Source organism: Corvus kubaryi, unplaced genomic scaffold (assembly GCF_017639235.1).
Source record: "Corvus kubaryi isolate FWS band 111438036 unplaced genomic scaffold, C.kubaryi_AGA036_p1.0 37354, whole genome shotgun sequence".
NCBI classification, from domain to species: Eukaryota; Metazoa; Chordata; class Aves; order Passeriformes; family Corvidae; genus Corvus; species Corvus kubaryi.
In genome coordinates this window covers 4,853,199-4,877,962 of record NW_024581116.1, presented here as the reverse complement: position 1 = coordinate 4,877,962, position 24,764 = coordinate 4,853,199, and the positions used below count along the sequence as shown (strand labels likewise).

Below are 24,764 nucleotides of genomic sequence, written 5' to 3'. Positions count from 1 at the left end.
GGTAAGTTCTCAAGAATTTGCACAAGGTTAGTGTTTGGCTGTAGTGTAACCCTTAAGCTGACAGATCTGAAGTTGCCCTCAAGACACTTCCACTGCACAGCAAAGGACTGAGCTGTAGTATGGGGGGACGTGGTTCTTATTAGCGGAAGGTTTTCCCAGATCCGATAACAAAAATTCATAATGCAACAGACAAGAGGCAGCTATGTTGTTTAGGGAGAACATGGAGAAAAAGCTTTGGCAGAGTCTAGCCTTCCTTTCTTTTATTGATTTACTGAAAAATTTACTTGCAACATTTCATTCACCAAGGTGATTGATAGCTATGAGCATTGCCTCAACCCTTGTGGGCGAGCGGCCCACTTAAGGCATCTGGAAGAACTTGAGAAGAGGGAAGATATTACCCTAGGCTTTCCATTTCATGGTTTTATGTGTAAGAGGGATTGAAATGAAATCCTTACCTGCCTCTCTTAGCTCTTTATGTCCTCAGAGCTGCTCCCCATTAGCTTTGCCTTCAGTACTCTAGGCTGCTTGTAATTCCCAATCCCTGTTCATCAGAGCGAGAGTTGTGTTCCCTGTAGGTAGTCCTGCAGTAGATCCCTTGTGCAGTACATTTGTTACATGACTGAGACCAAAACACTATTATTAACCCATTTTCGGGGATGCAGATGTGCTGGGGAAGTAGCTGAACATTCTCTCTTCTGCCACACATTTCTTGGGACACCTTTGGCAAGCTCCTGAGTCCTTTTAGAGGAGACTCACAGCCTCTTTGGTGCCCACAAATGTGGGTTTGATCCTTTAATGTGTTGTGCTTGCCCAGGGTAGGATGAGTCTGAATGCCAGAGATGAATCTCATCTTCTTTCTCAGTCCTGGAGGGGGTGAGGCCTCTCTGAAGGGTAAGCCAGGAACTCCACAAGTGGAATGGCAAGCTGCCTGCAGCTTGCTGGTAGGAAATGCATGTATGTAGGAAAATTGGAAAGCTGTAGACAAGGAAATGGCATGTATTTTTGTGGTTTTACAACTCACATATTTGTCTGCTACAGGCAGGACCAATTGTGTGTGCATTCTGGTTGTCAGTAATTGAAAAAAACAACCAAAGCAAACCCTTCAAAACAAAGTATATAAAATCACTGTGTCTAATCAAACCCATGACTGTATAAATTTGCTGCTTCTCTGGAGAGTGGCCTGGAGGGAGTATAAGGGGTATTTATTAACTCTGTTCCCTGCAAACACTAGCTATGAGTGTAAACTCCCATTTAGAATCTCTCTCCACTGTAAATGTCCAGTTCAGACATTGTTTCTGTGTTAAAAAGGGAAAAGAAAGAGTTGATTGCACTGAGATAACCTCTACTAATTCAGCTTTATGAGATTGGCTGCCAGGATTCCTTGCTTTAGTCACTTGTTTTTGCACGGAATGAAACACAGACCACCTGGGAGAGCATGTCCAAGACATTAAGGCAGTGACCCAGTGACCCCAGACTACACATTTCTGTTATTCTAGCACTGTAATGTCAGATTCAGTGGGAGCTTTCCAAATGCATAAAGAATTTGGACATTCACAGAATCATTACAGATTCATAGAATGGTCTGGGTTACAAGGGACCTTAAAGATCATCTTGTTCCCATCCCCTGCCATGGGCAGGGACACCTTCCACTAGACTAGGTTGCCCAAAGCCAATTCCAACCCGGCCTTGAACACTTCCAGGGATGCGACAGCCAGAACTGGGCAGTCTGTTCCAGTGCCTCACCACTCTCTGAGTAAAGAACTTCTTCCTGATATGTAATCTAAAGTTGCCCTTCTTCACCTCAAGGCCTTTCCCTCTTGTTGTATGACTGAACACCCTTCTTGTAAGCCCCTTGTAAGCCCCCCTTATGTACTGGAAGGATGAATTCTGGATCAGTATTTCTGATGCCACTTGTTTTCAGCAATTAATCACTCGAGGCCTATATGGAAGAATGTCTAATGGTCGGCTAAAATTATTGCTTATTACCACAAAACTATATTACACTTTACAGCTGATTACCTGCAATTTTCTCATTTTGATAAATTGGCAGAAAATAAAGCCACAGCTTATTTGTAAGGAAAACAGAAAGCCCTGGAGAGCCACTTAATTTGTTGTGCTTCTGCCCCCTGAAATTTATCAACAACATTGTGGTCTAACTTCTCTCTTAATATGCACAGGTACTGAAATTAGCAGATAAATGCTCTTTCAAGGGCAACGGTTTGACCGTGTGAGTGTGACTCGTTTCCCCAAGAGGAGCTGTGCTTAGAAGGTGCTCCGGAGCTGAATCCTGACTCTCTTTAAAAAGATTAGCTAATCTGGGGAGGGCCTGTGGGCATGGCCTGTGCCCTGGGTCTCTTTCAACACTCTCCAGGACAACCAGTCGTTGGTGACAAGAATCACCAGTGCTGCTGATGTGGTATTTCCTTTTGTCCTTTGGGCGAGAGACAGGACACCTTTGCTGCCACCATTTCCTGCTGTCACTCCAGCTGCCCTACAAAAGGGAGCAGATTCCTTGCATGCTGACCACAGAATTCCCTGAACCCTTCCTCCCCTTTTTTTATTTTCACCCACCAGGAAGATTTCTGTGAAACCAAAAAAAAGAAGTAAAAGTGAGCTGACTCTTCGCTGATAGAAAGATGAGATGAACTTTCCAGAAATGGCTCTCAAAGCACAGGCCAGCTGTTGATCACAAAAAGAGAGGATTGGTGTTGCTCTTTCCAAAGTGGATTTGTTTTCCCCAATTATTCTGGATTAAAAGTAAAATACCAAGTAGAAGGAAACATTCCCAACTGCTCCAGCTTTCTTGGCAGGCCAAGGACAATGGCTCCTGACATGCCTAGTCAGTGGATATTGCACGGTCCCACTGATGTCACACACCTAAGCGGCCTCAACATGAGAAAGGGCCCTTTCTCATGACTCTTAACATCTATAGAATGATGATGGTCAGGGGGAAAGAAGGAAGAAATTGCTAGAAAGGAAGAATAATGGTCATCAGTACCACTGGGAGGAGAACCCACTGTTATATTGCATATTAGACCTCCACGGTTTCTAGGCAGTTTGAAGAAGGAAAGTTTCAGTCTCAAAAATTCAGTGAATTAAAGAGCAGCTTGGGAAACTCTTTTTCAGACCATATTAATTACTTTGCAGAGGATGGGGAACAGTGAGCTCAGGGTCCAGAAGAGGTTACTGCACTGCCAAAGTTGCTGTTATAAATCACAGAACCGGTGCAGTTTCATTCATGAATCTTGCCTGAAATAGAACTGGCAAGTGGTTCCCCCAGCTAATTATTTGCTGTAGAACTGCTGGATGCAGAGGTCATAGACAATCTCTAAATTGCTGTGTCTTTGAAATCTTTGGTTTGACTGAAATAGCTCATCAGAGCAGAGTGATTATGTCCTGCAGGAGAAGAGGCACTGGAGGCAGAGGTGGCCAGTGCAACCTGTCTCCCTGATGAGGCAGGACTGCTCCCCGGGGTGTAAGCCTCCTAATGCTTTGTTTACTCTAAATTTAAACTTTCCAAGTCATGGGGCTTCCATCATTGCCACTAAGACCGTGCTTGACAGTGTAATAGTTTGCTCTCAGGGATTTTTTTCCACTTTGTGTTTTAAGCTTTCCCTTTCTTTAATCCCATGACTTTTGTTTATGCACCCTTTTGCATTTCTTCAGTTTAGACCTCCTCTCCCTTTGAAGTTGACCTTGCATACAGATTAAGTTTCCTACTGTTAGGAAATGTAGGTAATGTTAATTAGGTGATATTTGTACTGCAGCTTTTATTGGGTCCTTCTATTCGGTGAATATGTTCCTGCTCTTTGTGAATCTCTGTTTCTGGGCTCTTTCAAGACCCTGCCAGAGGAGCACTGTTGAATCCTGCTGGTGTTTTGACATCCCAGCCCAGTGCTGTCTGCTCTACTGTCCTGCTGGCATTTACTCCTCCCATAGCAGAGCTGGTGACAGGGAATGCATGCCCAGTTTTCAGCTCTCTATTTCACAGTCTGGCATGTTTATGTGAATCACCAAATGTATGGGCATAGTTCTCTTCTGCTGACTGTGCTGTGAGCACTGCAAGGTCCAAGGGAAAGCAATAGGACATAGCTGGTAGAGCACTAAAACCTGCTATAGATCAGGATTCAGGGCCTTTGATCTCTTCTTCAAGTGATGCACAGGTGGAATGCAGTAATTTGGGCAAAGCTGAACGAGTTTCTAGTGGAGCAGGCTGGGAAGGTGGCCTGATGAAGCCATAGGCAGGTAACCTGCACCTCATCAGCATGGATTTCACTTCCTCATGTAGTCTGTGCTTCCCTGTTGCTGATTCTTGGAAAATCTTCTTGCTCCATGGACTTCAGTAATTTGCATGAATGAATAGAGATGAATGTTCAGTCTTCAGAAACAGGACCTGTAAATAAGTTTTCATCTTGAAAGCACTAAGTTTATAGAGAGTTTTAAAGTATTACCAGTGTTCAAGGGTACATAAAAGAGTATCAAAATTCAAATGAAATGTGACATGAAGGCATTATGAATGCACTGTGCTGTAGTGAGAGTTCCTTCTGCCTTGTTTGTTGTACTTAGGTCTTCCCATTGCAAAAACTCTGAAGGTGCACCAATGTAAGTGTTGGTGTAACTCTGCCATAATGGCCATGCATGGACTGAATTTGACCTAAAAATGCATAAAATTACTGGTATCTTCTTGCATAAAGTTCTTAGTACAAATCTCTGCCCATCTTCATTTGACTGCACGCAGCTCTTATGCACTCATGCAGCTTGCTCTGTGAGTTACTCTCCCCAGCAACACACAATTTGGGCAATTTAGTTGGGCTCCTCTCTGTAATTTCATGCATGACTGACATGCCCCGCAGTCATCCTTATGCTCCTTTGAAGATGGAGGCTGTACAGGGAGCAGCCCCGTGGCAAAGTCTTCATTCCTGTTGAGTTTCACCATTGGCTTCTATGGGTCCAAAGTTTCACCCTAAGCGTGAATCAATGAATTGCTCCGAGGGACCAAGAACTGAAGTAAGTTTAGTTGCCTTGGGTGTTAAGCTCAGTTGTGGTTTGTTTTACTCGTGCAGGGGAAGCACTTCTTGAAGAGTGATTTGAAGAGACAGGCTAAAAACGAGTGCACCCTTGGGAATGGCTGGGGATGGCCTCCTTGCAAGAGCTCACATCCAGCTCCACATTTAAGAGGTTGTTATCTAATGAGCACAAGCAATTACTTAGCTAATGAGCACAACAAAATGAGCACGAGAAATGTGTTTCATCTGCAGTGGCCACTAGAAAGACATGATTTTGAGCTTGAGGCTGCCCTTGCTTTAAGACCCACGTCACCGCAGGGAGATTAATCCAGGGCATAAATCACAGGTGTTAGATTAGTGTTTGTTTTACTTGAATTCACATTTCTTGCTCTCTTATCTCCTCTAAATCTTGCAGCTTCTTAGCTCAGTCATGAACCAGGGACTGGAATGGGTTTAAACAGCCGCAGCTTCCCTCCTGAGCACTGGCTGTCAGCCCTCAGGCCTGATTTACCACTGTAATGCAATTATAAAATGGCACAGTGCAATTAATGTTCTTCCCTCCCCTTTCACGCCACACAGGAATTCCTGAATTCCTCCTCCACCTTCCTCAGTTGGAGTGATTTTTATAATATAATCTAATCCGAGGTGACTTTTTTTGGCTTTAGTCGGGGGCCTACCAGACTCGGAGACATAAGGAGCTGATTGTACATCCCAGCTAGGGAGGGTTGTGGGGGCCTACTGCTATTCCTGTGCAAGTTCGGATTGCTTGTGGGTCTCTTTCTGTTTGGTTTTGTGTTTTCCCACTTTTACAGCTGACAGTGACTACCAGAACAACAAGGAAAAGAATGAATTGCCTACATTTTTCCATCCATTGAGCAAAAACCATGTGAGCTCAAGACATTCCCTCACTACCAAGTGAGCTCCCAGCCTTCCTGGTGTCAGCGTAGCTGATCATCTGTAAATACTTCAGAAACAACATCTGACATTTGCCAGAGCTCTGAGACTGCCTTGACATATGATTTTTGAGAGTAAGGCCAGAAAGCCAAGTTCTTGGCTTCTGGTAAATACCAGAACCCCTGGACCTGCAGGGAACTGTACCTTTGGGGATCATCTGGTCACACATGTTCTGCACAGTGTTTAAAAAGATGATGGTACATAGCACATACTGGTGAAAGCAACAGGAAAGAAGATTTCTGTGCATGCAAGGATAGGTAAAAATTATATGTGCAAGTTTTTAAGTTAACATTAAGACCAGTGTAACAACTTTATTTTTATTTTTTTTTAATCAAGAAAATGCAGAGTCAACTACTGCTAATTTTCTTTGCATTTTTCTTGATGTATTTCACTGAGGATTGAACATATTTTTTTTTTATTTTGCTCTTTATGGATATATTTCATTATGCATAAGACTTTACTCAAACAGTGCACAGGAAATCAGAAATCTTAATGATTTTTTTTATATTTTCAGGAAGAATATTGCCCTTTGGGGGAGGTAAAATACAGTTATGGGAATGAAAAGGAAATATTGATTTCTTTCCCTCTATGAAACTTCTCAGAGACATGGCTATTGTCAAATTAAATTGGAACTGTAGCTAAACACTACAACAAATTAGTAAAAGGCACACTGAACCCCAAGAACACTTCACTTTTTTTCCATGGTCTCACAATGACATAGATGACTTTTGCTCCTTAATTTAGTTACTAATTTCTCCCTAGGGCTTTGTTCTTTGCTGCCCTTTTCCACCCTTTGCATACCACAGGAAGTAAACTCAGGAGGTTTCACTTACATAGAATACAAGGAAAAAGTAAGAGCTGCCAAACGTTAGAGCAGAGCCAAGACAAAGTGGCAATACCTGAAGGCTGCCCTTGTCCATGGTTCCTGAGGTCAGTGAGTTGTTGCCTTTGCTCCTGGTGCTGAGCCTAAGGACAGATGAGCAAGTGCTGCCCAGGTATCTCAGCTGAGGTTTTCAAAGTTGTTTTCTTGTTGGCCTGTCTTGGTCTCTGCTGAAACCCAGGCAGGTTTTCCAACCAGTTCTAATAGCATCCATTACACAGCGCTGAAGGCTCTTGAAATGCTCACCTGTCTGCTGTGAACAGGTTTGTAGATAAAAACCCCAAGTGTACTGCCTTTGAGGGAAGAAAGCTTCTCTAGAGGGAAAGGAAACATTTGGGGCTCTTCTTCTTTCCCTTTGCTCCATATTCTTAGCTCTAGTTGTGTGTAAGCACAGCCATGGCTGTCTAGTGCCAGTCAATCCTTTCAGGTGCACAATGATTTGGAGAGAATTTCTCTCCATATGTGTAGCCCTCCAGAGCTGTTTCTAGTTGTTCTTTTCTTTTTGAGATGAAAAGAGATATCTGCACTGGATCCTCACTTAAATTCCTTTGCAACTCACTGGATTCTGCATTAAATTAAATTTCACATGCTGAGTGAGCAGCCAACCCTTATGAGCCTAGAGGAAAGAGTATGCTTTTTCTCTGCATTTTAACGTGACGGTCAAGCTGGGGCTAGTGCTCCCGGGCACCTCCTTCAGTGTTCACCTTTCAGCCTTTCCATCCTAAACCCTGTATTTTTAAACGAGATGCCTGCATTTTATTATCTTTGTAAGTGGAAAACAACAGCATATGTTCTCTGCCCGCTAGAAAAGGCCTGGATTGTTTTAGTTTGAACTTTAAAATAAAGGTCAGACTTGAGGCAGGCATGAATTTTTGCATGTGTCAGCCCAAAAAGTGAAAGCTTTAGGAAGTTATGAGCAACCGCAAATGAGGCAGCTTCAAATTGCACTTGAAACTGGAACAGCTGTTGTTCAGACCATAACATTCAGAGTTATAATGCTAAAGATTCTATATATTATGTTCAGGGAGAACTCAAAAATAGAAATTAGTCACTGAAGAAGAGAGAAAATTGGTTTGGGTTGCTCATGGTAGAGCAGGAGCAGCCTTTATGTTAATGGCACAGGGAGAAGATTGTGGGAAAGCCTAAATATCGAGGTGGGTGTAAGAAAAATGAACAGAGAGAAGACAAAAGAGACCAGGGGAGTCATGGGGAATTTCTGAGGAAGGATTTTCCAGTGCCTCCTTGCAAGTGAAAATTAATTGTTTTGGGGCTGGAATTCACAGCTCTGTATCACAGGGACTTAATGAGGCTGGTGGATTACCTCGCTCTGAGGTCTCAAAATGCTCTGACAGGTTCATGTGTGTCAGGCAAACATTATGGTAATTTTAGCACTTTAGGGGCTCTCCAGGAGTACATAAATACCACCGAAGCCATCCAGCTGAATTTAAAACTTAATTACTGCCCCACTCAATAATATTCTCCCCCACACCACTGCTTTAGAGGATCATAGGGTTAAAAGAAACCATTAATCTTCCTTAATGAAGCTATTTTCTAGCAGGAGACAGAATGCCTTGCCCCTGTGGATTCTGAGATGGAGTTTTTGTGAGTGTTATGAATGAGAGAGTGGGGAGCAAGTGCTAGAGGAAAAGCAGACAAGGGGGTAGGACCCAAAATGCCAGTGGTGACAGAACCCTCTGACTCACAGCCCCTTCCTGAGTTTAGCTAAAAGAATGTGATAATCATGGGGGAAGAGGAAAGAACCCTATTAAAAAATGACTAAGTTGGCTGTATAACAGTGTTTCCACCACAACTACTAATTTTTGGAATACCAGCAATTTATATACATATATATTTGTACCAGCTTTTATATGACTGAGACAAGAGCTCTCTTGAAATTGTGCATTTCCAGAGAAATCTAAAGCAGATTGGATAGAGTTTGAGTCTTTACTTTTAACTATCAAGGTGGATCCATATCCTCAAAGCTGCTTTTCCCGGGACTGTACTGTCTTATATTATGATTAAAAGGCATGCAAATGTTTCAAAATCTCTGTGACCATCCCAGTGCAAGTCCTCCCTTTTGCACCCATGCAAGGGGATGAAAACCTGCTCCTTAAAACAGTGCAAGGAGCACTGAGTCCGTGGCTCCTGTGGTACTCACTGTGTTGAGAACCATCACCTGCCTTGTGCCAGGGCTGGTTGTGGAGGCAAGGATGGCCTCACCTTTCTCCAGTTTGTCTCTGTTTGACGTTCCCTTTAGTGGGGACACTGATGTGCTTTTGTTTCTCTGTTTCTTGTGTGCATTCCCGGCTGCAGAAGATGCTGGATGAGTGCCAGGACAGGCGGAGCTGCCAGTTCCTCGTCAACAGCCGGCTGTTCGGGATGGATCCGTGCCCCGGGACTGGCAAGTACCTCCTTGTGTGGTACAAGTGTAGGCCAAGTAAGTGTTTCTCTATCCAGTCTGTTTGCTCTGTTGAGACCAAGGCATTCTCATACTTAATACTCACCAGAGAGGCCTTCTAGGACTTCTTGTTCCCTTCCACCTCTATTTTCAGTGTAAGATAACCCCTGGTGTGGGGCATTTCCACTTTTCCCCTCACTTGCTGCCTTGCTGGGATGCTGCTGCTCCATCTCCTTCCTGCTTTCCAGCAGCCTGAGCTGCAGACTGTTTCTGCAGGTGCCAGTGCCAGCCTTTGCCAGCACTGAGCTCATGCTGTCAGCGGTGGGTGGGCTTCTCCTGCTCCCTTCTGCAGCAACTCTCCTGCCCTGGTGGGGTAGAGGGACCCTCTCTGTCCCCTCTCTGCCAGCCCCTCCAGAGGCAGTGGGAGCTCCTTACATGGGCAAAGTCTTCCTTCAGAGCTGGGTGCCTCAGGCAGACCCTGGTGATAGTGGTGTGATGGGAACCTCACCTGCCCATGCCATGCCATAAGCCAGCTTTTAATTGCTCCCAGATCAGGCTGGGAAATGTTAACCTGTGTTTTGCATGATCTCATTAGCTGTGTTGAAATTAAATGGGGCTGGATACTGGGAGTGCAGTCATGCGTGTTGCAGAGGAGTGAGCCCAGTGCAGCTTTGGCTCAGGACAACCAATTCCTGGCCCCAGCAGGGGAGTTAGCACAGCCTAGACACCATTCTCCATCAGGGCTTTGGAAGCAAACACATTAGTGTGGAGGTGGATCATGTTTGATGTGGACAAACTGTGCCAGCTGATGTCAGCTGGAGAACAGGACCTATTTGAGCACAAGTCTGATGAGGAGCATCTGAGGGAGCTGGGGTTGTTTAGCCTGGGGAAAAGGAGGCTCAGGGAGGACCTTATCACTCTCTGTGACCATCTGAAAGGAGGTTGTAGAAAGGTGGGGGTCAGTCTCTTCTCCCAAGTAACAAATGATAGGAGGAAATGGCCTCAGGATGCACCAGGGGAGCTTTAGATAGGATCTAAAAATTGGAAAAATCTCTCTACTGAAAGGATGGTCAAACATTGGAACAAACTGCCCTGTTCCACCCTTCCAAGTGAAGTGGTGGAATCATTGTGATTGGAAGTATTCAGAAATGTGTAAATGTGGTGCTTAGGGACATGGTTTAGCAATGGATTTGGCAGTGCTGGGTTAATGGTTGGACTCGTGATCTTAGAGGTCTTTTCCAGCCTTAATGATTCTATGAATTACCTGGACATGGCAATTAGCCTGGACATAGCATTTCAGACCAGCCTCAAGTTTTTTAGATGACATAACTAACATGGTCCCGGCATCACATCAGCAAAATTTTTTGGGGAAGAAACAAAAAAGGACCATTTGCACAGGGGAGAAAAACAGATCTGACTTCAGAAAAGGTTTGAAACAAAAGCAGAAACATTCAGACTTTGCCAGCAGCAGCACAGAATAAGACTTTTTGCCCCAGCAGGCAGAGACCTGTGCTAATGAAGTGAGGGGATCTGGCCAGATCTGTGAGGAATTCAAATCAGAAGTAGGTAATGAAGCACCTGCAGTTGTTGTGGGATTTTCGCGAGTGAGAAATGCATCGTTTTGAGAGGGGTGATTAGCAGGGTGTTCTGACAAGTCCTACTGAACCTGCAGGGTTTATATCAAAGCTCGCTTGAAAAATCTGACTATTGAGGCCTGTGCTGACCTTCTGAAGGTACTTCAGGACCCATCTGTGCATAAATATTTATGGCTTGGCATTCTTTGCTAATTATGGATATGGTAGAAAAGAAGGAGTTTGTCAGTGTGTAGAGTAGGTGATTTTCCTGAAAGGGAGCAGGGGAAGCTGCTTGAAAACATTTCCCCAAGACATTTTTCAGGCAGCTCCAATTTTGCAGGGTGAAACAGGGTAATCTAACAGAAATTATTGTTTCTTAGTGATTGGGCAAACTTTTAATCAGAACCTACTAGGTCAACAATGGTGTTTGAAATACATGAGAATTAGCTTTGCCCAGAGACACCAGGTCATGGTCAGGCTTTCCCTGATAATTCAAAATGTTAATTTTGAGTGTCACAAACAGTACCTAGTGCTGTTGTGAGTTCAATAAGCCTTTCCACCTTTCTGTAGGGAGAAGGCTAATGAGGGGACTGAGGAATAATGCATCCATAGAATGCAAAATACAGGACCATGAGAAATTTTGGTTGGCTTTTTGGGTTACTGACTATTTGAGTATTGTCTATGAGCTGTAAGTGAATATATGCTTAAAGGCTGAACCCCAAAACTGTGTTGAGCTGTTCCAGAAAGTCTGAGCACACAGAGCTGTAATCAGAGAGTCTTTGTGAAGAGCTCAGTGCCTGGCACAGGGATTGATCCATAACTTTATCAAAAAACAAATACAATATTTTGGGTTCTGTTTCTGAATTTGTCTTTCTTAACAGCAGACGTAACAGAGATACCTTAATAAGAAGCTGTTTAAGGTCTGAATTGTCTTGAATTGATAGGGATATAAATTTCTTTTTGTTGCTTATTGAAGGAGCCTGTTGTGATCATGTCACTGAAGAAGTTGTTTTGGTTAGCACCTATCTAGGTAAAATGAATGTGATTTTTTTTGTATACAGGTGTTAGAGGCACTTTGGGAAGTGGCCTGTAGAGTTTGGACAGGACATCTTTAATACAAAATAAGGATGCCCAGCCCTCCCACTGTCAGAGTCATGCTGGAGCCTCAAAGGGCCCCTGAACAGAGGTAGTTATCTAAAGAGAAAGACTTCCTTCAAAGAAAGCAAAACTGAAGTTAGTGGCATTTGCTTGTACCTTTGCTGAAGAATAACGAGACGGTGCAGTCACCCCCTCGAGCCACTGTCACTGCAGTTATGTCTCCCTGACAGTCCCCTGCGCTTGAAATCGAGTGGTTTCGATGCTCGCTTGCTGTGTGGGGTTCATGCACAAGGCAGGGTGCTATTTTGGTTTCTTGTGGGCAGAATTTCAAGGAGATGGAGGACAGTAAATCATGCTGAACCTGAAAGACAAAGATTTTTCAGATGGTGGAGCTCTGGGGGAGAGGGCAATGAGGGTATGTCTCCTGTGCTCATCCCTCCGAGACTGCTTTCAGTGGAAGCAGGGAAAAGTTGTGCAGAGGTATTGTGGCTCACCTCCTCTAGAAATTAAAAGAAATAGTTCAGAGAAGTACATACTTAACTAGAAGCAGTGAGAAATGAATTTTCTTGTGTGTTTTTTGGGAAGTTTTGTGCTATTCACAGTTCCTTCTGATCCAATAGATGGATCTGGGATCTGATAGACACTCATCCTGCATGTACAGGACTCAGATATGCGCATGGAACTGCTTTTAAGTGTCAGGAGTTTGGCAGTCCTGCATATTCTCTGTGCCTGTAAATAAATAAATACGCTATATGTGTGTGTACTTTCAATTTTAAAATTTAGGATGTTTAAGGAGATCAGAAATGATCAATAAAATGCTCTGTTCTGTGTCAATTTCGGACAAGGGAGATTTACTTAAAACTGCTATGTGATTAGAGGGCCAAGATTCATCAAAGTGTATAGAGGCTTAGATTTTATTTCTAGTTGACATGGTGGCGTTTGATCAAAATTTCGACTCGATGATCTTGGTCTCTTCCAACCTCAATGATTTTATGATTTTATTTTTCTATATCATGTGTGCCTTAGTTTCTAACGTGCACCACCCTTTGGGGGGATGTTCAAAGGCACAGTACAGGTCTCAGCACAGCACAGCTTCTGCTTCTAACCTTGGAGATGCCTCTGCAAATCTTCCTGCTGTCCACAGCCTCAGCAGAGCCCCTGCAGGGTCCCTGCAGCTCAAGGTGGGGATGTGTTGCTGCAGAACTGAAGCCTGGAGTTGTTCTCTCCTAGTGTAGATGTAGTTTGGGATTTAGCACTGGCCAGAGATGGTTTCCAGTGGAAAGTCTGGGTATTGCTACCCTGTTTTAGAAGCTAAAAAAATTGATGAGAATGCTGGTCCCACGCCAGTGGGCCTCGGTGCCAGGGAATGGGAATTCAATTTATCAGGGCCAATGTATCCTGAGATCCACATCCAAAGCACATTGAAGCCTAGGATCAAACCCTGAACACACAGAGGACTTCAATCTCCAGGGTACCATCCAGGATCATTAAAAAAATGCACATAAATCCAATTAATTCCCAGGTAACATGCTGATTTGATTTAGACCTATTAAGTGTAATTACCGTGTGGGCTGCAGGAACAGATAATTAGAGGGAATTGACATACTATTTAATTGGTCTAACATGAATTCCTTCTAACTGAAATCTGGATTCACCAATATTATTCGAACAATTCAGTGTTTGTTCATCCCCCTCAGATGATACAGAACCGTGTAAGATCTGTGTGTTATTGTAAGCTAGGAAATATTTGCTTTGTGTGCCAGACTTTCTGGAGGGGCTATGGGATCTAATCCTGGCTGGGAACAGGATCTGTGGGGCTGCCCAAGTCATGCTGAAGAAATAACTTCACCTCTCTGCACCCCAGCAATGCCATTGCAGCTGATTTTACTGGGGTTACTCGCTGCTCTGGGCTGTTGCACCAGCAGAGATCCATCTGTCCCTGCACAGCAGCTCTTTGCTCATTGTGACTTTTTGGTCGTCTGGTTATTTTTTGGCTTTGCTGATTCAAAAGTGTCAATGCCCGTGAACAAAATGGGGGCATAAATGTTTGCCCTGCTCTGCAGAGGGAATACTTTGGATGTGTTGTCTGAGTGGCCATATGCTGGCAGTGCTGTTGAGAAAGGAGAGGGCTTCTACCCTATTTATTTGACTTATTCCATGAGACCCCCACACAGTGCCTTTCTCTTGTGTCCTCCTTTGCCATTGCCATACCATCCTGGATACCCTGATTAATTCTCAGCTCTGAAGAGCCTAAAGCTGCAGCTGCCCATAATGCTATAGTGATATTTTCCCTCTTTTCTCTTGGGTAGTTACTACTTTAGCTTATGACTTCAAGGACTCTGGGAGGGATAATCTCCATCCAATGTTTTCAAAAATTATTATTATTTTTATTTCATTTTAAAATGCTGAGTGAAGCAGCTGGATGTGATAATTGAAGGATGGTGGGTATGAAACCCCCCCCTGTACTAACCATCCCAGTGATGTAACAAAGTGTAAATCCAAACTTTGCTGCTCTACCTTCTATTCATAAATGTAAGCCTAAAGCCTTTGAAGTTTCAGAAAGCCTGGATTGTGACCTTGGCTCCAATTTCAGCTGAAATCCCTCTGTAACAATACAAAAACATATTTGGGAAAGGCACATCAAGGCTCTGAGAAATGTATCTGGGAAGGAAACTTATGTTTGTTGGCAAAGGGTAAAGTGCCAAAAGTTTGAGAGGGGTTAGAAGGAGGAAGGGGGGTGAGGGAGGTCACTTCGCTCTGGTTTGGAACCTGTAGCTTTGATTTCTGGGAAAACCTTTGGGCTGAGAATTGACTGGACATGTTTTGAAGAGAACAGGCTTTCATTCTCTTCACCATAGATTTGATAAAATGTGAGATAAAAATGTAAGAAGCCCAGTTAATTCTTGTAAAAAATCAATGGCTTTTTTTCAAACATGGAAATGCCGATCCTGATGTCCTTACCAAAATCTTACTCAGATAACTTTATTTTTCTTAACAGCCCCAGGCAACTCTAATTAGAAAGCAACTGAATTTAAAAATCAATTAGGAATTAATTCCAATTAGATCACCTTCTGATAAAAGTGTCATCTTCAAATTTATGCTCTCTATCATATAGAGATAGAGCTGCCATGCTGTGTCCCAGGAGTGTCTGCCTTTTGGTGAGGATGTGTAATTTTTTTGCCAGGGATACTTCAAAACCTGTGAAAACAGCAGAATACCATTAGTGTTGCCAGAGCTACTCCAGCTATCAAAGAACTGTGAAGAGTCCTGCTCTGTGTTGTGATTCCATGTCTCTTGGTGAAATGGTTGGGTCTGCTCATCAGATTTCAGCTGAATTGGCTGAAAATTATGGAAAGGAGGTTTTGGAAGGACCACCTAGGCTTGCAGTGAGTGCCTCTTGTTCAACTTTTAATTTCCCTACAACCCATTCCTTCAGTATTGAATCTTGTGTGGGCTTTGCTGTTGGCTTTGCTTGGCTGGGGATTGCACCTTTTCTGTTAAATTCAGTGAACACAGCCTGAAAAGCCTCATCTCATCACACATCCTCAAGGCTTTCATTCCCCAGACAGAATTTGTAAAACACTGTGAGCAAGGCAGAGGGCTATAGAAAGCACAGAGGTTTTGTAGAAGTTTCAGACGAGACCAAAGAGGGACCTAAATGTATTCCTGGTTGCTTTAATGCTGGTGATTGATTTTAGTGCTGGGATAGATTAGTAATTCAGTAGTCATCAACTCTTTCAGAAAAGCATTTATCTCCTTCATCAGACAGGTTTATTGGTGGCAAGAGAAGTTCACTGCATTGTTTGCTGCATTGCTTTTTGGTGGGCCAGGCTTCCCAAAGCAGCACGATGGGGTTGGAAATGTTTAATGGGCACATCCCCCTGGCCCAGCCACCGAGGCAACAGAGTGAGCCTTTTGCCTCCTGCATTCACCAGCTCTCTCTTACTTATCTGTATTATTTCAAAACTGTTAAGGTGGTGCAGGGAGTGGAAATTTATAAGGGCAATAAAACCTCAGGCTGCAACCGCTGTGGTGATGAAAAGGTGTAAATAAAGTAACATTGTAAATAACAGAGGACAGATCTATCAGCCCCCAACTGGGGCCAGAGAAATGCTAATGCTAATGATTAATATTGTTTTAAGCTGTTGATGCACAGAGATTTTCAGGAGCTGTCAAATAGCCCTATCTCTGTAGCACATTAATCACTCAACTGCCAGGAGGAGGATTAAGAGGAACGTGTGATTCCATTGTCAGCAAATGCAGAGATTGCTGTCAGTTTAATTATAAATATGATTGTAATATTAATACAATAGATTAACTAATATAATAAATGGAAATATGTTATTATCACTGATGTAATTATATTACACTATTTTTATTATAACCATAATTTCCTGCCCCTGCAGAGAAGGAAACTGCTGCTGCACCTTGGAGAGTTAAAAAAAAAAGAATCAAAAAAGAATCCCATTTTTCTTTCAAACATAATCAGTCAGCCCTGATTGATGTAATAAGGAGTCAGTGAAAAACCATGGTGTTTCCTACCATGTAGATATAAGGATTCCCTTTGCTGGATCAGGTCTCCAGTATCCAGATGTGAACCACTAAAAAAGACAAATTCTGAAATCTGCCTAAATTTTATAAATCCTAGAGCTGTGACTTTTACAGATCCTCTTTGTCCTTGTCATTTATTTTTTCTGTGGGATCCTGGAAAACAACCCACACAAACAAGGGATAACAATATTCTTTTCTTTATCAATGAATTTTAAGTGAAGGACGAGGAAGTGTTAGACCATGGTCTTTCAGTGTTGGGATAGGTGGGTCAACAGCAGTGTCAGGAGGAGCTCCCCCTGATCTTCAGGAGATCCAGCCCATCCTTGGGCACTCTGGCACCTGTGGCACCTTTCTGTGCTGACAGTGGAGGGCTGTTGTGGTGGCTGGTCCTTCAGGTGTCAGAAATGGCTTTGGCTGCTGGCAGAGGCAAAGTGACCTGGGAGTCTCCTCAGAAAAGCAAGGAGTGTCCTTGGAGCGATTAACCAGAACACGAGGAAACCAAGTTGTGAAAAATGGAGCCTGTAAGTCTAAATCCCAACACAGTCCTACTATGGTAGATGTTTGCAAGCTCTGAACAACAGATTTCAAGATTTTCTGGTGTACTGGTGAAGAACTGAGATGAAAAGCATGTCCCAGGAGCCATATTCTTAAAACCAAACTGAGATGCTGCAAAGGTTGACTTCTGTGCAAGTCTGGATCTGTTGTTTTGACTCCACAGTTTAAACCATGAGTGTAGGACTCACAGAACAGAGAAGTAAATTTATACAGAGCTTCTGCAGGAGGTCCTATATATAGACTTATTCAAGACAGAAAATATAGATCAATTTTTCTCCTCAAATAGATGTCTTTTAGAAAAAATAATAAAATGAAAAAAGCAGAGAAGAGTAAATCTTTGCTGGGTTATTGTCATGGTAATAAACTCTTTCCAATTCAATTCCAATTTCTTCATTATTTTTTCAATATCAGTCCTAGTTTTGGTTTGCAAATTAACTTTACATTTTTAAAACAGGTATCTCCTGATATATTCAGTGGTTTATCATACTAATGGTATATCAAGCTCTTCTCACACACTTATTTTTCTGACTACTTCAAAGGCACTGGAGGTTGTCACCTATTCACATCTTTGTGAACTGGGACTTCTAAAGCATCCATGATGAATTTTGAAAATTTGGTTACTGTATTTCTCCCAGCTACATTTTTTTTCTTCTTAGGCAAAGCCATTGAGGGAATACTGTGTATTTAATTATTTTAGACAGTAGTGAGCTAGCTTTTACTCTAGTAGACCTCATTTTCTCATATTGTGTGCTTTAGACAACCCAGTGGTTTATATGTAAAAATATCAATCAGGTATCCTTTTAATGTTCCTGTGTCAGAATTATTATCACCATTATTTTAATATCTGGAGAAGACTATTTTAATGATATAAGACTAACTTCTCCCTTTCAGCTATTTTAATAGTAACTTTAAGCAGCATTAATCCAGATTTATACAATCACTGGAAGGGCAAAACAAAACTGCTGTGAGCAGTGGTGCTAATGATGTCTTTTTCCTTATACATCTTTAAGTTACTTTTCCTTAGTGCATCTCTCCCATCTTTTCATTGGAGTACAAAAGTTTTGGCTGTGCTTCCCATGTTGCCTCCTATGGTGTAGCTAGTCCAGATTTAAGTCCATGATAGCTGGCCAAGTTTACAGTTTATTAGTTGGCTGGTTTACAGGTCATAAATCCATGCTGGTTGACTGGTGGGACAGTGCAATGATTACAACCAGCTTTGGCACTGGTTTGGCTCTCTTCTGAAATTGGCTACCAGTTCTTAAGAAATGTACAGGGACTTCACTACATTTGTCAAATCAATGTTTCTGTCAAATTTCACTGAACTTTAGTCAGTCCTTGGAAGCAGGACTAACAAATGGTGAGGCAGAGGCTTAGGCAGCAGAGCACCGGTAAGTCACAGCTGCTTCCGAAAATCAGCCCAATTTCATTAATGGAAGAAATAGGAAGAGAATTAAATTTGTCCTGGGCACCCAGGTGTTATTTTTAACTGCCATCTCACAGTCTAGTGCACATATTTTGATTCTTTTTTCCTTTTTTCCTCCTTAGATAACCATATACCTCTTTGTCCAACAGGAAAGTGCAACTAGGTGCATCTGAACTCTACATTGGAAATGAAATTTAGCAGTTAATTTGCAGCACTGCTAACCCTTCCACAGCAGAATATAAAAGGACAACTACTTCAGACTAATGAAAGTGACAGTGGGGAGAGGTGCCTTTTAAACACTGCAAATTGGATGGGTGCATCAGAAGTGTAATTTTAAAGGAATCTGACAAGGTCATTTGCAAAGAACAATCTTCTTGTTGAAAGGGTTTCAGACCTCCAAAACTTGGCACTCTTGAGTTTTCAGGGCACTTTTGAAGTTGGCAGGCTGCCTATTTAATATAATTCTGGACTGTCATCCGAATTGTACCTTTCAGAGTTTCAGATTATCTCCTGTAGAAGTAAGTGGTGCATGCCAGGCTGCCAAGGGTGGCAAACTTCAGTTCTTAAAACTTAAATTAGACCATCTTCACAAAAAGTTTCTCAAGGGAAAATTGAACTGAAATAATGTTAAAAGATATTTCCATGCAAATGTATGAATTTGTGACACTCCAACTTTTTTAATGCTCCAAATTAAAGGTGAAATCCTTTTAAGATTCCTTTGAAATGAGGGAGTCACCAGGTAGCCCTTAGTAAAATGCTTGTGGGGAAGTGATAGCAAGGGCTGTACTTGAGGACTCTGGAGACCTCTGCTCTTCTGGAAAGGTTTCCTCCATCCAACCCTGCCTAAGGGAATGCTGACTGGGTTGATATGGATTTATTCACATCCTGATATGAACAGAAAGTTCTCATTAGTAGCAAGTTCACATGGATTAGGAGAAAGCTCTGGAACTCGGGATATGAAGAGCATGTCCTAAGTGAAATTGGAAGAAAACAAAAAAGGAAGGAGCTTTTTGCAATGTGAACTGGTCTAAATAGTAGGCATTTGTCACTGGGAGAAACTTCCAATCTATGTTGACTTGTCCCCTGATAGGGACAAATATCTCATCTAAAGCTACTCTTTAAAAGAGGGTAGATTAGATATTAGGAAGAAATCCTCCACATTGAGTGTGTCAAGACACTGGCACAGGCTGCCCAGAGAAGCTGTGGCTGCCCCATCCTTGGAAGTGTTCAAGGCCAGGTTGGATGGGGCTGTGAGCAGCTTGTCTAGTGGAAGGTGTCCCTGCCCATGGCAGGGGGTTGGAATGGGATGATCTTTAAGGTCCGTTCCAAGCCAAACCATTTTAAGATTCTATGAATCTCTGATTTACATTTAGGGTCTTGAAGGCCAGAACCTGCTTATATCTCTCAAAGAGCAAAAGAGGATAAAGTACTGAAATAATAAAGGCTTGCTTGAAATGAAAAGTAAGTAAATACATAACATAGGGGTAGAAGCTTGGAGAAAAGGTTTGAGGTGGTGCATCAACTGGAAAATACTCTTTTATTACAATTGTCTTCTTCTCTGCAGGGTGTAATAGTCGGTGAATGCTGTCCAAGGCACCTTTGCTCTCACTGTTTTGAGATGCACTCTCTTATTTTAATTATGGAATGGACTTAGTTGTAATTATCCCTAAAAATATTCTCTAAATAAAAAATATTCTACAGAAAATATTCCAGAAGTTCCTGGAAATCAGCTGATTGTGGAGAAAAAGAAAATATAAAAACAGGGGTCACAGGTTACCAGGAAGGGTCCTGAATGGATATCTCCAAGATGAGCTGTTCATGGGCAGTCCTGTGAACAGCACTCTTATTCAAGGATGCTGCTTAGAGGTGTCTGTCCTAGTGTTTAATAGGTTTCCTGTCTTGGAAACTCATTTTCCTAGTTCCCACAGAAGAGATGAAAACAGGTACTCACTGTAGTCATCTCTCACATGACTAACAGGATAGCTGGAACAACTTGCCCAAGAAAGTTGTGAAGTTTCAATCATTCAGGTGTTGAAAACTCGAATGGGTATGGCCCTCAGCCACCTGCTGCTCTAGTTGACTCTGGTCTGAACAAGGAGTTGACCCAGACATTCTCCATGAAAGAGGTGCTTTCTATCCTCAGTGACTCAGTGAATTATGGTCTGGAGTGACTACAGTAAAAAGTTCAAATTTCCAAGGTTAACCCTTACTTTGGCTTCTTTCTTTAGGATGACTCAAAAAATTGCTATGTGGTGACTTTTCAATGTAAGTATTCTGCCTAGACCATGCTGAAATCACCAAAATCTCACCACTTGCATTATCAACATCTTTATTACTTGGGGATGTCTTACAGTGTCTGTAAAAGTTTGTTGAATTTTAGCTGGTTGCTAAAAGGTTGTGTATTCCACTTGTGCACTTCATCTGTTCCACTTTACAATCAATCCATGCCTGACAGGTGCAGTAGGAGCTGGAGGAGGGAAGAGTGACACAGAACACTGGTGATGTACCTGCCATTAACACAGTTCTTGTGGAGAGAGTGGCTGAGTGGGGAAGTGAGCAAGGCAAAAATTGGGTTAAAGAGAAATTACTGGCTTAGATGGAGTGCAGTTTAGTTCTGAAGTGACATCTTGGGTGCAGTCACGTTAATTTAACAGTTTTAACCTAGATAAGAGAGTCTTCTGTGGGAAACAATCCTGACCTGATAAGGAATTGGGCAAAACCATCCCTGTTTCTTACAAATTCACTTTCTTTGCTCACATTCTCAATTCTAAGATTTAAGTCCTTTAGGATTTTGTGAAGAAAACAGATTTCTCTTTACATGTATTTCCAGCTCTTTGATCTGGGAAATAGGGTCAGCTATTATGCACTGATTATGTGAAGTACAAATACTTCGATTAGCAAAATTTCATAATTTTTTCCACAAGTTCTGTTCAAAAATATCATTTTAGGCAAGGTGGCATTAATGCACTTAATCATTTTGTTAGAAGCAGAATCTCCTCAGGAGCTTTTATCTCTAAGGTCTTGCAGAGATTGAGGCATTGACATTTAGTTTTGAGCTTCCAAATAATGATCATTCAGAAAATTCTTGTAAGCCATAAGTGAAAATGTTCTTGAGATACTGGATAAATATTTACTATTGGTCATACAGGTTAGTATTATTGTACACATCCAATAACTACAAAAGGTCTTCTTATTGACTTTACTGTTTGAGAAAGACCATTTTTCTATTAGAAACATTCATAATTGTTTCCCTGTAATTGTCTGAGCTAAGTTACAATTGTGTCATATACTGACCTTTAAAAACGTGTCTAGAAAAGCCTGCAGCTGTTCCCTCCTTGGGTTCTCTCTACTGACTTATATTTAAGCCAGTGTCTCTGAAACCAGGCAGTAATAAAAGGGATATTATCCTTAGCAAATATCTTAATCATGGTAAATCTCTGTTGCCCTACAAATGACTGCACGGGGGATTAGAGTGGAGTAAGCCATTTGCTGAATATCACTGCCACCTTTTCGAGGCCATTTAAGCATGTTTAATTTTTCAGGGTGAAACATGAAACCCACTAATACAAATGTTTGCATTTGGCCTGAATTATATCCAGACTGTAACAGTTAGAGCAGGCTTAGGACCAGATTGTGAGTGATCTGTAGGAGGCCAGTTCTGCTGGGGAGAGTGAGAGAGAAAAATTCATATTTATTCCCAGTCCCAGCTCTCTTATGTCACTTACGCTGCCTTGCTTCTTTTCAATATTTATGTAAGGCTATTATGGTGTGAAGTACCAGTAAATATATGGATGATGCTTAGCTCTGCATTTTTTTAATATCAATCACAGTCCTTACTGTCATCCAGTGCCTGGGAGCCATCAATGTCTGGTTTGGGCTCATCCTGGCTGAAATGGAGGTGGCAATGCTATGAAGTACAACATAATTCCAGGGACTTGTGTCCTCCATAGCATCACTTTCTAGCTGTTTGTTTATGCAGATTTCTATCAGATTGCCCAGAAACACTGAGACTCCCTGTTTTCCAGTGGTCAAGCTTTAGGGAACCTTTTGAGAGTCTGAAATACTACTGTGCACTTCATGCTTTCTTTTTTCCTTCCTTTTAAGAAAGCAGTATCTTCTCTCTGTGCCTGCCCAGGCAACTGCAGCCCTAACCAATTTGGACTCAGCCAGAGCCTTGGGAACTGGCAGCTCCAGGAGGTGTTTCCTGGGGCAGAATTCAGTGACTGTGAGGTGACATCTGTTTCAGGTGGCACAACCCTCTTACTCCACACCTCAGTGTACCAGGAACACATCATCCACAAACTCTCCTTATTTCCAAGGAACCTGCACTCAGGTTCACCTCCCCAGGCTGATTTCTTGAGCCTTCCATCAGGCAGCTTTCCCCACAAGCCCTGAACACAACTTCCCAGAGCGGCTGTGAGGGTTAGAACGGCGAATGTGAGAGACAGTGTTTTGTTGTTCATACGATCATGGAATCATAGAATGGTTTGGGTTGGAAAGGACTTTAAAGACCATCTTGTTCTTGTTCCAACCCCCCCTGCCATGGGCAGGAACACCTTTCACTAGACCAAGTTGCTCACAGCCCTATCCAACCTGGTCTTGAACACTTCCAGGGATGGGACAGCCACAGTTTCTCTGTTCCAGTCCCTCACTACCCTCACAGTAAATAATTTCTTCCTAATATCCAGTGTAAACCTGCCCTCCTCCAGCTTAAGACCATTCCCCCTTGTCCTATCACTACCTGTCCTTGTGAAAAGTCCCTCTCCACCTCTCATGTAAGCCCTTTAGGAACTGGAAGAAGTTGTTTTTAATTGTCTTATGACTGCTGGACTGATCTTCAGCAAAGATGCTGATGTCTGTCCATCCCAGGGTATACTGTGCTCAATGCAATATTTTTTGTATTTAAATCCCAGGCAAGCTTCCAAATGACAAGCCCTGACTTTGAATGGTCAGCAGAATTTAATAAATAATCTAAGGACCTTAAATGAGACCATAGGATGTGTGGTTAAGCAGTTATACTTGTTAATGGGGAGATGTAGCTAATAGTAACCAAATTGAAAGAGGAAATTGAGTTAGTGCCTTGTAAGAAATGAGATCTTCACAGAGGACCCCCTCATTAGAGACTTCATAATTGTTCTTTTTAAAAACTCAATCACCTATTTCATATTTCAACCACTTCAGCCAGTCACAAGTATTCTTTTCTGTGACAGTGGTTTAACATAAACTACGTATAGCTTGTCCTATTGGAGAGTTTGTGTCTTTGTGCTCTTAGCTTGAATCCATGTTTTTTCCCTATTGGAGAAAGAAATTCTGTTAAGTTGATAAAGTTTTATTATACTCTGTTAAGTTTTCTACTGTATGGGCAGGTTAAAGCTTTGATTTAATTTTCCTCATAGAAGGAACAAAATTCCTACGGGAGACAATTACAGGTGAAGATGAAACCCCTTGGTCTGTTCAGTGAATCTTTCAGATGCTTTAATGGTGATTGAAGATGAAATACCTAAATAGATAAAACGGTCATAGAGTAATAGAACCATTTGGTTTAGAAAAGCCCTCTAAAATCATCAAGTCCAACCATTAACCTGACACTATCAAGTCCACCACTGAGTCTTCACAGGTATTTGAGGTTTCTCTCTTTGTACATGCTCTGAAGTTGCAGACAGCTTCTATTTCTGATCCCTGCCACTGTTTTATACACTCAGCTGGTCGTCGTTCATTCCTGTAGGTACTGCTGAGGGATGTCTGCTCTTTGCACACATCCTCCCATGAATGAGTGAGGTCTTAATTGTGTCTTCCTCTAGAGGGATGAGTCAGAAAGTGTTTTCAAATTCACTAAATATTTTAGAGGTTTGAAAGTTTCTCTGCAGTGGGATAAAACCTAGAAATGTTCAGAGGTTTTTGTAAAAAGGCTGCAGAGTGTGAAGGAAAATTATGTACTGGAATAGGGTCCAAGGTTAAGCTTCTCATCTGGACTGTGAAGGTTTGGACCAGGGTTTTCACATTCCAGTTGATGCTCTCATCACCAAGTAATAGGCTATTTTTAGGGGGCTATTTTTTGGCTTCAAGTAGGAATTTCCAAGTTGAGCATGAGGAGTCATTTTGCTCTGGGATATTTCTTTTAAATCAGCATGCTCCCGTTTTGCTATAATACATGTTTTCTCCATGCACTTTCTTCTGAAAAAGTCTAATCTAAGGTAGAAATTAGCCCTTCCTTGAGCATGGATTAAACCAGATGACCTCCTGAGAAGTCTTCCAACCGAAATTCTTCTATGATTCAACTTGGAAAAACTACCCTCCATCTCCAATAAGGAAAAATGATTCTTGA

The 24,764-nt window shown here is 42.2% G+C and overlaps 1 protein-coding gene across 3 annotated transcripts in view; it reads left to right on the top strand.

The window, feature by feature from the left end:
* The window catches only part of EVA1A (eva-1 homolog A, regulator of programmed cell death), a 206,293-nt gene that overhangs the window by 59,768 nt on the left and 121,761 nt on the right, over nt 1-24,764 (top strand). For all 3 annotated transcript variants that reach the window (XM_042032912.1, XM_042032910.1, XM_042032911.1), the window contains exon 3: nt 9,154-9,277. In XM_042032912.1, coding sequence (XP_041888846.1) covers nt 9,154-9,277 — 124 coding nt within the window. The remainder of the gene's footprint in view (nt 1-9,153; nt 9,278-24,764) is intronic.